This window comes from Lampris incognitus, chromosome 2 (genome assembly GCF_029633865.1).
Source record: "Lampris incognitus isolate fLamInc1 chromosome 2, fLamInc1.hap2, whole genome shotgun sequence".
In the NCBI taxonomy this organism is placed as follows: Eukaryota; Metazoa; Chordata; class Actinopteri; order Lampriformes; family Lampridae; genus Lampris; species Lampris incognitus.
Window position 1 is genome coordinate 149518212 of NC_079212.1, and position 18076 is coordinate 149536287.

The window sequence follows — 18076 nt, forward strand, 5'->3', positions numbered from 1 at the left end:
GGATGCCTCCTGGGCGCCTTCCTTTGGAGGTTTACCGGTCACAGCCAACCGGGAGGAGACCCCGGGGTAGACCCAGAACTCGCTGGAGGGACTACATGTCCAATCTGGCCTGGGAACGCCTTGGGATCCCGCCAGAGGAGCTGGAGGGCGTTGCTGGGGAGAGGGACATCTGGAGTGCCCTACTTAGCTTGCTACCACCGCGACCCCACCCCGGAGAAGCGGCTGAGGATGAGACGAGATGTTACTAATACGGTTGCTAATGCTAACACTGTTACCAATACTGTTACTAAGGAACAGCTCCTTCCTATCTCCAGGCCATTGTCAAGCCCTGCACCCCCACCCGACCACTTCGCTCTGCTGTCTCGGGCCGCCTGGTTGCCCCGTCACTCAGAGGCCCCTGCTGCCGATCGACCCGGTCCCGGCTCTGTTCTGTCCTGGCCCCACAGTGGTGGAATGAACTCCCCACTGATGTCAGGACAGTGGAGTCGCTGCCCATCTTTCAGCGCAGGTTGAAAACTCACCTCTTCAAGAACTACTACCCTGTTACTTGTTCTTACCACTTATTGTATTCACTCATTTAAAAACAAAAACCCTTTCTTGTGCTTTTACTTTAGCACTGGTTTTGCTCTTAGATGCTTGTTTAGATGCACTTATGACCTCTGATGACTAGTAGTTCTCCTGATCTCCTACGTTACATGATGCTCTTATTGTAAGTGGCTTTGGATAAAGGCGTCGGCTAAATGACTGGAATGTCATGTAATTTTATTAACACTGTTACTAATGCCAATACTGTCACTATTGCTAATACTGCTACTAATGTTAATACTGTTACTAATGCTAACACTGTTACCAATACTGTCACTATTGCTAATACTGCTACTAATGTTAATACTGTTACTAATGCTAACACTGTTAGTAATACTGTTACTTATGCTAACAGTGTTTCTTATACTGTTACTAATGCTAACACTGTTAATACTGTTAATAATACTAACATAGTTAGTTGTAGTGTTGCTATCACTAACGCTGTTACTAATGCTGTTAATATTACTAAACACTGTTACTGATACTGTTACTAATACCATTACTAATGCTACCACTGTTACTAACACGGTTACTAATGCTAACACTGTTATTAATGCTCAAATTATTACAAATGTTAATACTGTTACTGATGCTAACACTGTTAATACTAACCTAGTTAGTAGTAGTGTTGCTATTACTAACACTGTTACTAATGCTAACACTGTTATTAATGCTCACATTACTAATACTGTTAATACTGTTACTGATGCTAAGTGTTTCTTATACTGTTACTAATGCTAACCTAGTTAGTAGTAGTGTTGCTATTACTAACACTGTTACTAATGCTAACACTGTTATTAATGCTCACATTACTGATGGTAACACTGTTAGTAATACTGTTACTAATGCTAACCTAGATAGTAGTGTTGCTATTAATAACACTTACTAATAGTGTTACTAATACTACCACCATTACTATTAGTTACTACTGCTAACACTGTTACTAATGCTAATACTCTTGCTGTTAGTAATACTGTTACTAATGCTAACAGTGTTTCTTATACTAATGCTAACACTGTTAATAATAACCTAGTTAGTAGTAGTGTTGCTATTACTAACACTGTTACTAATGCTAATACTCTTGCTGTTAGTAATACTGTTACTAATGCTAACAGTGTTAATAATAACCTAGTTAGTAGTAGTGTTGCTATTACTAACACTGTTACTAATGCTAACACAGTTAGTAATAGTGTTGCTGTTACTAATACAACAGTTATTAATACTCACATTACTAATACTGTTACTAGTGTAAACTACTAATAAGACACGTTAACCCCTAGCCAACGGGTCTGATCCTTTAGCCGAGCGGTTAGTGATGTCGCCTTGTGGTGCAGTACACCCCGTATCGAATCCCGCACCGGGCAAGAAAATAACCGGTTACACTATCACTAATGTTAATACTGTTACTAATGCTAACACAGTTAGTAATAGTGTTACTATTACTAATGTTAACGCTGTTAATATTACTAACACTGTGTAGAGGGGCTCAAGCAGGAGTCGTGACAACTTTCTCTTGCGGCTACACAACGTGCACCATTTATTCCTTCCACCATTACAACAACAAAAACCCGCGCAGCGGAAGTGTGTCACTGCAAACCCGAACCGAGGAAACAGCAGCTGTAAACCAACGTTCCTACCAGCTCAATAAGGGGAATGATGTATCCCCATAACCACTACACACGTCCCCCCAGAATTCGCCTTAATAGATTAACGTGCATGGATAAGTAGACACGTTAACCAGTCGACTAAAGGGTCCGACCCGTTAGACAAGGACCAACGTGTCTACTCATCCATGCACGTTACACTACCCCCCTCCTTCGGGAAGCGCGTCCCCGCGCTTAAGCATATCAGCTCCTTCACGCCTCAGGGCGCATGCGCTTCCGATGGCCTTACGGTGGCTCCATCCCACTTCTGACACCAATGTAGCGAATTCGGGGGGCAGTCTGGGAGACCGTAGCCATGGCCGGGTCGGACCCTTTAGTCGACTGGTTAACGTTGTCGCTTGCGGAGCGGGAGACACAGGTTCGCGTCCCGGCCATGGCGACGGTCTCCCAGACTGCCCCCAGAACTCGCCTTAATAGGACAAGTCAGTGTGGCGAGGGGGGCGGATCTCTCTGCTCCAACGGCTCCGCTGAACAGCAGCTGGGGGCTGGTTAACCGCAGCCAAAGCAGCAGAGTCCTCACAGCTGGACCGGGGAAAGGGAGGGGCTGGGGAAGCAGGGGGCGGCTCGCCGGGGGAGGGGGACAGGGCCGGGGGGCGCCCCCGCCGTGGGGGCAGGGCCAGACCAACAGGGCGGTCTAAGTCCAGGTGAGCAGGCTTGAGGCGGTCCACAGAAACCCGCTCCAGCCTGCTGCCAACCTCCACCACAAAGTGCTTATCTCCAGTGTCCCGTACCCGAAATGGACCGTCGTAGGGTGGCTGCAGGGGACCGCGGTGCGCGTCTTGACAGATGAAAACATACTCCGCCGACCGCAGCTCCGTGGGGACATAGGACGGAGAGCCGCCATGCTGAGACGTGGGGACCGGTACAGAAGCCCTGGCTTCCTCCTGCAGCGCAGTCCGTTGGCAGCTGGCGGACCAGGGAGCTGTGGCGGTGAGAAGGAAATCCCCCGGGACCCGAAGTGGCTGTCCGTAGACCAGTTCGGCGGATGAGGACTGGAGGTCCTCCTTGGGGGCCGTCCTGAGCCCAAGCATGACCCAAGGCAGTTTGTCGACCCAGCGGTCATCCTTGAGGGTAGCCCGCAATGCGGCCTTCATCGAACGATGGAACCTCTCAACCAATCCATTCGCCTGAGGGTGATACGCTGTGGTGCGATGGAGCCTCACCCCTAAACCCGCGGCCATCTCCTCCCAGAGCGCTGACGTGAATTGCGGCCCTCTGTCCGAGGAGAGGTCAGATGGGGTGCCAAAGCGGGCGACCCAGGTTCCGATGAATGCTCGGGCAACCTCAGGCGCTGTCGTGGACGAAAGCGGGACGGCCTCTGGCCATCGCGTGGTCCTGTCGACCATGGTGAGCAGGTATGTGAAACCACGGGAGGGGGGTAGGGGGCCTACCAGGTCCACATTCACGTGGTCGAACCTCCTCTCAGGTACCGTGAAAGGTATCAGGGGCCCTTTGACGTGCCGGAGCACTTTGGAGCGTTGGTACTCCACACAGGAGTCAGCCCAGTCCCTCACATCCTTTTTGAGTCCATGCCAGACAAACTTTGCCACCACCAACCTCTGTGAAGGCTTTCTGCCAGGGTGAGACAGCCCATGGACCACGTCGAAGTCCCGTCGCCTCCAAGCAGTCGGAACGACGGGGCGGGGCTGACCCGTAGAGACGTCGCACAGGAGCGTGGCGCCGGCGTCGTCGAAAGCCAAATCCTCCAACTGCAGCCCTGTGACGGCGGTCCTGCATGCCTGCACTCCTGGGTCGGCGGCCTGGTCAGCCGCCATCTGGCTGTAGTCCAGTCCCAAATGGGCGGCACCAGCGATGGCCCGGGAGAGACAGTCGGCGACCGGGTTGGACTTCCCAGCGACATGCCTCACGTCGGTGGTAAACTCAGAGATGTAGGTCAACAGTCGCTGCTGGTGGGCTGACCACGGCTCTGCCACCTTGGCCACCGTGAACACCAGCTGTAATGTCCGTAGACGCCTTGTCTTACTGACATAAGAATAATTCAAGAACGAGCCGACTTCGTAGGTTCTTAACTGTGTAGCTTTTACTAGCGTTCATCCGACATACAACCTTCATAACATGCGCTTCTCACTTCCTGTATACGTCACACGCACTGCACGTACATCCGTGAGTGGGTCAAGTTAAACACGTGACCTTTCATTCATTACATCTCCCCCTCTAAGATGATTTTCTAACCTGTATATCACCCCCCTTTTCACAAAAAAAAATAAAAAATCCCCCACAGTACACAAGTCCATACGCCTCACAAATCCAGCCGGATTGCCGGCTTGCTCACCCTGCCAGAGCGAGTAACATATGGTGTGGAAGTTGGCATTTCTGCTGCTCGGGACTCATCCGTGTTTCCACTCTCCCCTGGAGTGACATGGTCAGGATCCCTGCTGACAGAGGTGAGTGTTTTGGGTGTGGCCAACAGGTGGCGCCTGTTCCTTCTGTAATGTTCACCTTGAGCTGTCTCCACTATGTAGGATCTGGGAGTGGAGCTCTGACTGTGAACAACTGCTGGCATTGTGCATGTTTTCTGTCCATCAAGTTTGGTGAATACTGCGTCACCCGAGTTCAGTGGGCGCAGTGTCCGCACGCCGTTCCTGCGGTTGTAGTAGAAAGCCTGCCTCGATTTGGCTGCGGCGTCAGCGGTTTTGATCAGTTCCTCTTTAGGCCAGGCTGGTTTCAGGTTATGCTGCAATGTGGGTAAGGTGGTTCTGAGTCTCCTACCCATGAGCAATTCTGCTGGACTGGCTCCAGTGGAAGAAGAGGGTGTAGCTCTGTATGTCAACAGGGCGAGGAGAGGGTCTTCCTGCCTTAATATGCTTTTGGCTATCTGAACAGCCCTCTCTGCCTGTCCATTACTCTGGGGGTAGTGTGGGCTTGAAGTCACATGGATGAAATCATAATCCTCACTGAACCTCCTCATCTCTTCTGAAACTAGCTGTGGCCCATTATCGCTAACTACAATTTCCGGGATACCAAAACGTGCAAATGTAGCCTTCAGCCTAGCTACAACCTGACTGCTAGTAGTTGTTGGTAGATTTAGGATCTCCAAAAACCTGGAATAATAGTCAGACACTATCAAGTAGTTTTGCTTTTTGTACTCACACAGGTCTATGCCAACTTTCTGCCATGGTCTGGATGGGAGCTCACTTGACATTAAAGGCTCTTTTCTCTGTGTGTTCTTGTGTTCTCTGCAGAATTGACATTGCTGTATCTTTGTTGTAATGTGCTCTGTCATTTTGGGCCACCACACTGACTGGCTAGCTCTCTCTCTGCACTTAACTATCCCCTGGTGCCCGTCGTGTATTCTGTCTAAGATCACCTCCCTCATCTCTGTGGGAATGACGATACGACTGCCTCTGATGACTAAACCATCTACCTCAGATAACTCCCCTCTCACCTGATAAAAGTCTCTGACTGTCTCCGGCACTTTATCGACATACTCAGGCCAGCCGTGTCTGATGAAGCCCAACACTGTCTGGAGCTGCAGATCCCCATCCGTGCTCTGTTTTATCTCCTGCATCCTTTGAGGTGTGGCAGGCACCTGGCACACGATGGCATCGATGTGCGCTGCAACATCATCATGAGAAGCACAATCTCCGTAGCACTGCTCTGGGCCTCTGGAGAGTGCGTCAGCCACAGCTAACGTTTTGCCTGGTGCATATTCAGCCACTGCATTGAAACGCATCAGCCTCATTAACAGTCTCTGGCACCTAATGGGCACATTATCCAAGTCTTTGCTGTTCATGAGAGGCACTAGTGGTTTATGATCGGTGACAAGTCTGAAATTGTCAAGCCCAAACAAGTACTTCTCGAACCTTTCACATGCCCAGACGCTGGCTAAGCACTCTTTCTCGATCTATGCGTACCTTGTCTCTGCGTCACTCAGCCGTCGGGAGCAGTAGGCCACGGGCTTCCAGTGTTCCCCGTGCTGCTGGAGCAGAACGCCTCCCAGCCCGTAGCTGCTGGCATCTGCTGACACCACCGTAGCCTTAGTGACGTCATAAAAGGTGAGTACCGGGGCGGTGGCGAGTGCTGCTTTAAGGTCTTGGAATGCTGTGTTCTGTGCAGGTCCCCACAGCCACTCTGTCGTTGCTTTAAGCAATCCATAAAGCGGCTGACCTACAGTGGACAGCTCTGGGACGTATTTTGCCAAATAGTTCACCATCCTGAGGAACCTCTTGAGTTCCGTCACGTTCTGGGGCTGAGGAAAGTTCTCTATTCCGGCCACTTTGTCCGGGTCAGGTCTGATGCCTGCCTCGTTGATGATATGACCAAGGAAGCGGACTTGTTTCTGTTTGAACTTGCATTTCGCTTGGTTCAGTTTGAGACCTGCTGTTTCAATGACCCCCAGCGCCTCTGCTAGGCGCCGGTCATGGATTTCCTCAGTCTCTCCATGTATAAGGATGTCATCCATGTACACCTCTGTGCCCTCTAGCCCGGTCAGAGTTTCCGCCATCTTTCTCTGGAAAATCTCTGGAGCACTCGTTATACCAAATGGAAGGCGGCAGAAAGCATACCTCCCAAATGGGGTGATGAAAGTGGTGAGCCCCCTGCTGTCTTCATGCAAGGGGATCTGGTAAAACCCACTTGCTGCATCCAACGTTGTGAAGAACTTTGACCCTGCGAGCCTTGGCATTATTTCCTCCATAGTGGGCAGCACGTATTTCTCACGTTTCACCGCTCGATTCAGCCTCCTGAGGTCAGCGCAGCAGCGAACCTCTTTCTTGTTCGGTTTCAGCACCGGCACCATAGCGGCGCACCATTCTGTGGGCTGAGTCACTTTTTCAATAATGCCCTCATTTTCCATGCGCTGCAGTTCTTTCTTAACCAGTGGTACAAGTGGCAGCGGTATCCGTCTGGCTGTATGCACCGCGTATGGCTGGGCACCCTCCACCAGAGCTATTTTCACTGGGTCTGTTTTCAGCAGTCCACTTGAACCGAAAACTCCACTGACCTCATTCATCCGCTTCACTAGACCCATCTCCACTGCCTCTGGACGACTCAGCAGACAGCTGCCTCTCCCCTTGATCACATACACTGGAAAGGAGTATTGTTTCTCCTTGTAGTTGGTTGTGGCTTGAAACTGTCCTATGCAGCTGATGTTTCCACCTGGGCTTATGAAGCATGTGTCAGGAGGTCCCAGTTTTATGTTTGGCTTCAGCTTTTTAAATGTCCCCGTCAGCCCCCGTGTCAATTTTAAAGGTTATTGGTACATCACTTATTGTTAAACTAACAGTCCAATCTTCGTGACTGCTCTCTTTGCCAACTTCTCCCAGAAAGTACAGCTGTTTAACCTCTTCAGTGACTTCTCTCACCGCTTTAGAGTGACATACACGCTCCCAATGTCCCTTTTTATGACACTTGTTGCACTTACTGTTCGTTGCAGGACACTTCCGCTCATCGGTGTGCTGCGTCTTGCCGCACCTCCCGCATTCATCTACTTTGTTGGTTGTAGGTCTGCTGCCACCATGACGCTGTCCGCCCTTTTTGTCTTGGCGTCCGTCCCGCCGTCGGACAACGTTGACGTTAGCCAGCTGGGCCTCTGGTTGGTTAGCTTGGAGGCTGAGCTGCTTTGTTATTGCCTCCGCCTGGCGCACTTGTTCAATGACTTTCACCAGAGTAAGGTCCGCTGTGAGCTGGAACTGACGGGAGAGCACCTTATCTTTTATGCCCACTACCAGACGATCTCTGATATGTTCATCCCTCTTGTCCCCAAACTCACAGTGTTCAGACAGCTCATACAATGCCCGGATGTACATCCCCGCTGTCTCTCCTGGCTGCTGGCTACGTTGATAGAAGCCCGCCCTCTCATGGATGATGTTACGGCGGGGAATAAAGTAGCCGTCGAACTTTTTCAGTACGATATCATAGTCCACTTTATCACCCTCCGCCGCGAAGTCAAACGAGCTGAATATCTTTTCAGCCTCGCCGCCCATTGCATAAATCAGCGAACTCACTTGAATCTCCCCGTCGTCTTTATCCAGCTTTGTCGCGAGCCTGAAGCGCCAAAACCGTTGTCTCCACTCCGGCCATTCAACGGGGCAGTCAAACTTGAATTCACTCGGCGGATTAAACTTCGGCATGACCGCTCGTGTTCCGATACACAGACTATTCTGACACCATGTAATGTCCGTAGACGCCTTGTCTTACTGACATAAGAATAATTCAAGAACGAGCCGACTTCGTAGGTTCTTAACTGTGTAGCTTTTACTAGCGTTCATCCGACATACAACCTTCATAACATGCGCTTCTCACTTCCTGTATACGTCACACGCACTGCACGTACATCCGTGAGTGGGTCAAGTTAAACACGTGACCTTTCATTCATTACACCAGCGGTTTGTGATTGACGAAAGCCGTGAACTGACGGCCCTCCAGCAGGAAACGGAAGTGCCTAACAGCGAGGAAAAGGCCAAGCAGCTCACGATCAAAGGTGCTGTATTTGCGCTCCCTCAGGTTCAACTTCCGGCTGAAGAAGGCACGCGGCTGCCACGCACCGCTCACCCACTGCTCGTAAACCGCGCCGACAGCGTAGTCCGAAGCATCCGTCGTGATGGCGATGGGCGCTCCAGACACAGGGTGTGCCAGCATCGCCGCGTCAGCCAGGGCGGCCTTCACATCCTTAAAAGCCGTGTCCCTCTCTGCAGACCAGTCCACGGCGTGTTTGGGGGCTGTGCCCTTCAGAGCCTCATATAGGGGGCGGAGGATATCGGCAGCCCGGGGGATGAACCGGTGGTAGAAGGACACCATGCCAATGAACTCCCGGAGGGACTGGGCCGTGTGTGGGCGTGGAAAGTCTGCGACGGCCTCCACCTTAGATGGAAGGGGGGCCGCCCCGTCCTTGGTGACCCGGTGGTCCAGGAAGTCGATGGTGCTCAGACCAAACTGGCTTTTGGCCGGGTTAACTATCAACCCGTGCAGGCTGAGCCTCTCGAAAAGGGCTCTGAGGTGGGACAAGTGCTCGGACACTGAGGCGCTAGCGACCAGGATGTCATCCAGGTACACAAAGAGGAAAGGCAGGTCCCGCAACACTGAGTCCATGAGGCGTTGGAAGGACTGCGCGGCGTTCTTGAGCCCAAACGGCATGCGCAGGAACTCGAACAGTCCGAACGGAGTTGTCACAGCCGTTTTGGGGACATCAGCGGGATGGACGGGCACCTGGTGGTATCCCCGGACGAGGTCCACCTTGGACAAGATCACTTTCCCAGCCAGGTGGGCGGAGAAATCCTGGATGTGAGGGACCGGGTAGCGGTCCGGTGTTGTTGCGTCATTGAGCCGACAGTAGTCACCACATGGACGCCACCCACCGCCAGGCTTAGGCACTATGTGGAGGGGTGAAGCCCACGAGCTGCTGGAGCGACGGATGATGCCGAGGCGCTCCATGTTCTCAAACTCCGCCTTGGCGACAGAGATCTTGGTCGGGTCGAGGCGCCGAGCTCGGGCGTGCACCGGCGGGTGAGTGGTGTCGATGTGGTGCTCAACCCCATGTTTGGTCGTAGATGACGAGAATGTGGGCTGAGTGAGGTCAGGGAACTCGGAGAGAAGATGGAGAAACACGTCCTCATTGGAGAGCATGCTGGACAGCCTGACGGAGCCTGTATCGCTGAGTGCACATGCGTGTGAAGCGAAGGTGACGGCTTCAATCAGGCGTCTATTCCTGACGTCCACCAGCAGCCCATGAGCACAAAGGAAATCTGCACCGAGGAGGGGAAATGCCACGTCGGCGATGACAACATCCCAGCTGAACCGCTGTCCGTTAAAACACATGTCAGTGTGCCTCGTGCCGTACGTACGGATAGAGCTGCCGTTAGCAGCTTCCATGGGAGGGCCGTGAGCGCCCGACAGACAGGGCGTCCACCCTCCATGCAGGTACGACACTCCTCTGCGCCCCAGTGTCGCATAGGAAACGCCGCCCCGAGTTGGAGTCTCGCAGGAAAAGTAGCCTGTTGTCCTCCACGCCGACGCCCATGGCCACTAGTGAGCGCCGGCCTTGGCGTTTCCTGACGAGCTGAAATTGCACGGGGAGGTGCACTTTTTCGCCTTGGCCCCGAACTTTGCATGGTAAAAGCACAGGCCGGGCTCCTGTCTCCGACCGGGGGTTGCCGCGGCGACCACCATGGAGTCACCAGGTGGTGGCATGTGGGGTGGGCAGGGGTGAGCGCGGACCCGCAGTGCTGCTGTTAGCTGGCCAGGAAGAACTTGTCAGCTTCTTCAGCTAGCTTGCAGCAATCGGTAATGCTGGTGTTAGCCAAAGCGGCCCGCACCTGAGCAGGCAGGTGTCCCAGAAACAGTTGGACAAAGAGGAAATCAGGTGTGTGCGCCGGTCCCAGCAGATTCAGCATTTTGTGCATGAGCTCGGATGGCTTGCTGTCACCCAAGCCTTGCAGAGAAAAGAGACGGTGGGCCCTCTCGGCGTCGGACAGTTCAAAAATCTTCAAGAGGTGGTCTTTGAGCCCCTTGTATTTGTCTGCCACCGGAGGATTTGTAAGGAGACTCACCACTCTAGTTGCAGTCCAACACCCGAGCGCCGATACCACGTAGTAGTATTTAGTAGCATCATCCGTTATCTTGGGGACAGCAAACTGCGCCTCCACCTGGGCGAACCATGTCGTTACCGATGACTCCCAGAACTCTGGCAGTTTGAGAGAAACCGCGGTGATTTCGTCAGCCATGTTCGTTTGAATGATGGTCTCTGATAACTACCAAGAGACAAACGTCGGGGTCACCGGTGTAGAGGAGCTCAAGCAGGAGTCGTGACAACTTTCTCTTTCAGCTACACAACGTGCACCATTTATATCTTCCACCATTACAACAACAACAAAAAACCGCGCAGCGGAAGTGTGTCACTGTAAACCCGAACCGAGCAAACAGCAGCTGTAAACTAACGTTCCTACCAGCTCCATAAGGGGAATTATGTATCCCCATAACCACTACAACTGTTACTATTACTAATGCTACCACTGTTAATACTCACATTATTACTAATACTATTACTAATGTTAATACTACTGTAAACTACTAATAAGACACGTTAGCCCCTAGCTAACTGGTCTGACCCTTTAGCCGAGCGAGTAGTGATGTCGCCTTGTGGTGCAGTACACCCCGTATCGAATCCCGCACCGGGCAAGAACATAACTGGTTACATTACTAACACTGTTACTGTTGCTAATACTAACACTGTTACTAATGGTAACACTGTTAGTTATACTGTTACTAATGCCAACAGTGTTACTAACAGTGTTACTAGTGCTAACACAGTTGCTAATGCTGTCACTAATGCTAACACAGTTAGTAACAGTGTTATGGGATCCGCGGTGGTGTAGCGGTCTAAGCGTCGGCTTTGTGTCGCGCCCCGGTCTCGTCAGATCCGACTATGGCCGGATTTGATGAAGCAGCAATCATTGGCAACGCTGTCTTCGGAAGGGGGCGGAGTCGGCTCGTGTTCGTCACGTGACTGCGTCTGTGGGTGTGTGTGGGAAGCAGCGGTGGTTCGGCCTGGGCACTTCCGTGACGAGGCGTCTCCTTCGAAACTGCCGGCCGGACAGACGCAGTTGGCGAATGCATACAGTACGAGGATGGATGTTTGGACTAAAATATGGAGCGACTGGCCACTAAATTGGGAGAAAAAGGAAAAATCAGAAATTTTAAAAAAGTAATAGGGTTACTATTATGAATACTGTTACTAATGCTAACACTGTTTCTAATGCCAATACTGTTACTAGCACTTACTATTACTACTGCTAACACTATTACTAAAACAGTTAGTAACACTTACTATTACTAGTACTCATGCTAACACTGTTACTAATGCTACCACTGTTACTAACAATGTAACCAATATTAACACCGTTACTAATACTGTTACTACTGCCAACACTGTTACTAATGCTACCACTGTTGCTAATACTATTAATGCTAACAAACACTTACGATTACTAACGCTAACACTCTTACTAATGCTAACACTGTTACTAATGCTAACAATAACACTGTTAGTAATACTGTTTATTACTAATGCTAACACCGTTACTAATACTGCTTTTAATAATAACTGTTGTATGGTTATGGGGCTACATCATTCCGCTTATTGAGCTGGTAGGAACGTTAGTTTACAGCTGCTGTTTCCTCAGTTCGGGTTTACAGTGACACACTTCCGCTGCGCGGGTTTTTGTTGTAATGGTGGAAGGAATAAATGGTGCACCTTGTGTAGCCGAAAGAGAAAGTTGTCACGACTCCTGCTTGAGCTCCTCTACAGTGTAAAGATTACAGCACTGTCACATCCATCTGCATGGAAAAATCTGTTTTATAGTATTGCTGGACCAGATTGCTAGTAGGGACAGACAGACGGACAGACAGACAGTGAGCTCAACAGCAGCTCAAACTTAATTTCCCAGCTCACCAATGTTATATTTAGGAGGTCAAAGGTCAGAATACTGCGTGTCTCACCTGTCTCCTTCTGACTCACCTGCTGCAGGGCTTACAGCGCTCCAATGATGGACAGACCCTGGAGGAAGTGATGTCAAAGATGTTCCAGGTCATCTCCCCACCCACGCTGCAGCTCAGGCCCCTGCCCTCTCGTTGCCGGAGCTGCGCAGTTGTGGGTAACTCTGGCAACCTGCAAGGCTCCACCCACGGCAAGCTGATCGACTCACATACCTCTGTTATCAGGTAAACACACATGAGCAAACACATGCTGACAACACACGTACTAGCCAAGCTACCACACTGAGTCTCCTCCCTCCTCACAGGATGAACAAGGCAGTGACAGTGGGATTCGAACAGGATGTCGGGAACAGGACTACACACCACTTCCTGTATCCAGAGAGCGCCGTGGATGTGGGGGGCGGAGTCAGTCTGGTTCTGCTGCCCTTCAAACTCCGAGACCTGGAATGGCTCACCAGCGCCCTCTCTACTGGACAGATCACAATGTAACACACACACACACACACACACACACACACACACACACACACACACACACACACACACACACACACACACACACACACACACACACACACAGGCAATACCACCACACACACACACACACACACACACACACACACACACACACAACACACACTGTCACGTATCGGGGAAAACCCAAAAGCAGACAGGACAACCAGGTAAGGAAAAAAACCAAGTCTTTATTGAAGTGGCAGATCCCAGGAGTAGAGCAGGAGTTGGCTCAGTGGCAGGGAGACTGGCAGGCTGAAGTCCTGAAGAGCAGAGAGCAAAAAATCCGACAGGCAGGCAAGAATGCAAAAACTATAAACATCAGAGAATGCAGGCTGGGGCTGGGGCTGGGGCTGGGGCTGGGGCTGGGGCTGGGGCTGGGGCTGGGGCTGGGGCTGGGGCTGGGGCTGGGGCTGGGGCTGGGGCTGGGGCTGGGACTGGGACTGGGACTGGGACTGGGACTCGGACTGGGCGTGCAAAAGCCTTTAGGCAACAAACCATGAATGGCTACGTTCTAGTGAAGACTGGTCCACAGGGGAGGCTTCTTAAAGGTGAGGGTGATTGCTTGATGGCCAGCAGGTGTGTTCATTGAAACCATGGACAGGTGTGCCAGAGTCAAGGAGGAGGAGGAGGAGCGAGCAGGTGTCAAGGGAGAGGGGTTGTGTTGTCCCCAACACAAGACACACACAACACCACAAGACACACACACGATGGATTAACACAGTTGAACAGGAAGAGGTTCATGTCTGCTCTTGTCAGCAAGTTGTCATGAGACATGTCAACGTGTGGTTAGTGTATAAAGTTACAGCACTGCTGCAGGTTCATGTCCAGACTGCAGTATAAATAAAGTTACAGGACTGCTGCAGGTTCAGGTCCAGACTGCAGTATAAATAAAGTTACAGGACTGCTGCAGGTTCATGTCCAGACTGCAGTATAAATAAAGTTACAGGACTGCTGCAGGTTCAGGTCCAGACTGCAGTATAAATAAAGTTACAGGACTGCTGCAGGTTCGTGTCCAGACTGCAGTATAAATAAAGTTACAGCACTGCTGCAGGTTCGTGTCCAGACTGCAGTATAAATAAAGTTACAGGACTGCTGCAGGTTCATGTCCAGACTGCAGTATAAATAAAGTTACAGGACTGCTGCAGGTTCATGTCCAGACTGCAGTATAAATAAAGTTACAGGACTGCTGCAGGTTCATGTCCAGACTGCAGTATAAATAAAGTTACAGCACTGCTGCAGGTTCATGTCCAGACTGCAGTATAAATAAAGTTACAGCACTGCTGCAGGTTCATGTCCAGACTGCAGTATAAATAAAGTTACAGGACTGCTGCAGGTTCATGTCCAGACTGCAGTATAAATAAAGTTACAGCACTGCTGCAGGTTCATGTCCAGACTGCAGTATAAATAAAGTTACAGCACTGCTGCAGGTTCATGTCCAGACTGTAGTATAAATAAAGTTACAGCACTGCTGCAGGTTCAGGTCCAGACTGCAGTATAAATAAAGTTACAGCACTGCTGCAGGTTCATGTCCAGACTGCAGTATAAATAAAGTTACAGGACTGCTGCAGGTTCATGTCCAGACTGCAGTATAAATAAAGTTACAACACTGCTGCAGGTTCATGTCCAGACTGCAGTATAAATAAAGTTACAGGACTGCTGCAGGTTCATGTCCAGACTGCAGTATAAATAAAGTTACAGCACTGCTGCAGGTTCATGTCCAGACTGCAGTATAAATAAAGTTACAGGACTGCTGCAGGTTCATGTCCAGACTGCAGTATAAATAAAGTTACAGGACTGCTGCAGGTTCATGTCCAGACTGCAGTATAAATAAAGTTACAACACTGCTGCAGGTTCATGTCCAGACTATAGTATAAATAAAGTTACAGGACTGCTGCAGGTTCATGTCCAGACTGCAGTATAAATAAAGTTACAGGACTGCTGCAGGTTCATGTCCAGACTGCAGTATAAATAAAGTTACAGGACTGCTGCAGGTTCATGTCCAGACTACAGTATAAATAAAGTTACAGCACTGCTGCAGGTTCGTGTCCAGACTGCAGTATAAATAAAGTTACAGCACTGCTGCAGGTTCATGTCCAGACTGTAGTATAAATAAAGTTACAGCACTGCTGCAGGTTCATGTCCAGACTGTAGTATAAATAAAGTTACAGCACTGCTGCAGGTTCATGTCCAGACTGCAGTATAAATAAAGTTACAGGACTGCTGCAGGTTCGTGTCCAGACTGCAGTATAAATAAAGTTACAGCACTGCTGCAGGTTCATGTCCAGACTGCAGTATAAATAAAGTTACAGCACTGCTGCAGGTTCATGTCCAGACTGCAGTATAAATAAAGTTACAGGACTGCTGCAGGTTCATGTCCAGACTGCAGTATAAATAAAGTTACAGGACTGCTGCAGGTTCATGTCCAGACTGCAGTATAAATAAAGTTACAGGACTGCTGCAGGTTCATGTCCAGACTGCAGTATAAATAAAGTTACAGCACTGCTGCAGGTTCATGTCCAGACTGCAGTATAAATAAAGTTACAGCACTGCTGCAGGTTCATGTCCAGACTGCAGTATAAATAAAGTTACAGCACTGCTGCAGGTTCATGTCCAGACTGCAGTATAAATAAAGTTACAGGACTGCTGCAGGTTCATGTCCAGACTGCAGTATAAATAAAGTTACAGCACTGCTGCAGGTTCATGTCCAGACTATAGTATAAATAAAGTTACAGCACTGCTGCAGGTTCATGTCCAGACTGCAGTATAAATAAAGTTACAGCACTGCTGCAGGTTCATGTCCAGACTGCAGTATAAATAAAGTTACAGCACTGCTGCAGGTTCGTGTCCAGACTGCAGTATAAATAAAGTTACAGCACTGCTGCAGGTTCATGTCCAGACTGCAGTATAAATAAAGTTACAGGACTGCTGCAGGTTCATGTCCAGACTGCAGTATAAATAAAGTTACAGCACTGCTGCAGGTTCGTGTCCAGACTGCAGTATAAATAAAGTTACAGGACTGCTGCAGGTTCGTGTCCAGACTGCAGTATAAATAAAGTTACAGCACTGCTGCAGGTTCAGGTCCAGACTGCAGTATAAATAAAGTTACAGGACTGCTGCAGGTTCATGTCCAGACTGCAGTATAAATAAAGTTACAGCACTGCTGCAGGTTCGTGTCCAGACTGCAGTATAAATAAAGTTACAGCACTGCTGCAGGTTCATGTCCAGACTGCAGTATAAATAAAGTTACAGCACTGCTGCAGGTTCATGTCCAGACTGCAGTATAAATAAAGTTACAGGACTGCTGCAGGTTCATGTCCAGACTGCAGTATAAATAAAGTTACAGCACTGCTGCAGGTTCATGTCCAGACTGCAGTATAAATAAAGTTACAGGACTGCTGCAGGTTCATGTCCAGACTGCAGTATAAATAAAGTTACAGGACTGCTGCAGGTTCATGTCCAGACTATAGTATAAATAAAGTTACAGGACTGCTGCAGGTTCATGTCCAGACTGCAGTATAAATAAAGTTACAGCACTGCTGCAGGTTCATGTCCAGACTGCAGTATAAATAAAGTTACAGGACTGCTGCAGGTTCGTGTCCAGACTGCAGTATAAATAAAGTTACAGGACTGCTGCAGGTTCATGTCCAGACTGCAGTATAAATAAAGTTACAGGACTGCTGCAGGTTCATGTCCAGACTGCAGTATAAATAAAGTTACAACACTGCTGCAGGTTCATGTCCAGACTATAGTATAAATAAAGTTACAGGACTGCTGCAGGTTCATGTCCAGACTGCAGTATAAATAAAGTTACAGCACTGCTGCAGGTTCGTGTCCAGACTGCAGTATAAATAAAGTTACAGGACTGCTGCAGGTTCGTGTCCAGACTGCAGTATAAATAAAGTTACAGGACTGCTGCAGGTTCGTGTCCAGACTGCAGTATAAATAAAGTTACAGCACTGCTGCAGGTTCGTGTCCAGACTACAGTATAAATAAAGTTACAGGACTGCTGCAGGTTCGTGTCCAGACTACAGTATAAATAAAGTTACAGCACTGCTGCAGGTCCATGTCCAGACTGCAGTATAAATAAAGTTACAGCACTGCTGCAGGTTCGTGTCCAGACTGCAGTATAAATAAAGTTACAGGACTGCTGCAGGTTCGTGTCCAGACTGCAGTATAAATAAAGTTACAGGACTGCTGCAGGTTCATGTCCAGACTGCAGTATAAATAAAGTTACAGGACTGCTGCAGGTTCATGTCCAGACTGCAGTATAAATAAAGTTACAGGACTGCTGCAGGTTCATGTCCAGACTGCAGTATAAATAAAGTTACAGCACTGCTGCAGGTTCATGTCCAGACTGCAGTATAAATAAAGTTACAGCACTGCTGCAGGTTCATGTCCAGACTGCAGTATAAATAAAGTTACAGCACTGCTGCAGGTTCATGTCCAGACTGCAGTATAAATAAAGTTACAGCACTGCTGCAGGTTCATGTCCAGACTGCAGTATAAATAAAGTTACAGCACTGCTGCAGGTTCGTGTCCAGACTGCAGTATAAATAAAGTTACAGCACTGCTGCAGGTTCATGTCCAGACTGCAGTATAAATAAAGTTACAGGACTGCTGCAGGTTCATGTCCAGACTGCAGTATAAATAAAGTTACAGGACTGCTGCAGGTTCATGTCCAGACTACAGTATAAATAAAGTTACAGGACTGCTGCAGGTTCATGTCCAGACTGCAGTATAAATAAAGTTACAGCACTGCTGCAGGTTCATGTCCAGACTGCAGTATAAATAAAGTTACAGCACTGCTGCAGGTTCATGTCCAGACTGCAGTATAAATAAAGTTACAGCACTGCTGCAGG

General features: G+C 49.4%; 1 protein-coding gene across 3 annotated transcripts in view; it reads left to right on the top strand.

Moving 5' to 3' along the window:
- Positions 1-18076, top strand: part of st3gal8 (ST3 beta-galactoside alpha-2,3-sialyltransferase 8) — a 72460-nt gene that overhangs the window by 35898 nt on the left and 18486 nt on the right. For all 3 annotated transcript variants that reach the window (XM_056273824.1, XM_056273826.1, XM_056273825.1), the window contains exons 5-6: positions 12733-12926; positions 13007-13186. In XM_056273824.1, the coding sequence (XP_056129799.1) occupies positions 12733-12926; positions 13007-13186 (374 nt within the window). The remainder of the gene's footprint in view (positions 1-12732; positions 12927-13006; positions 13187-18076) is intronic.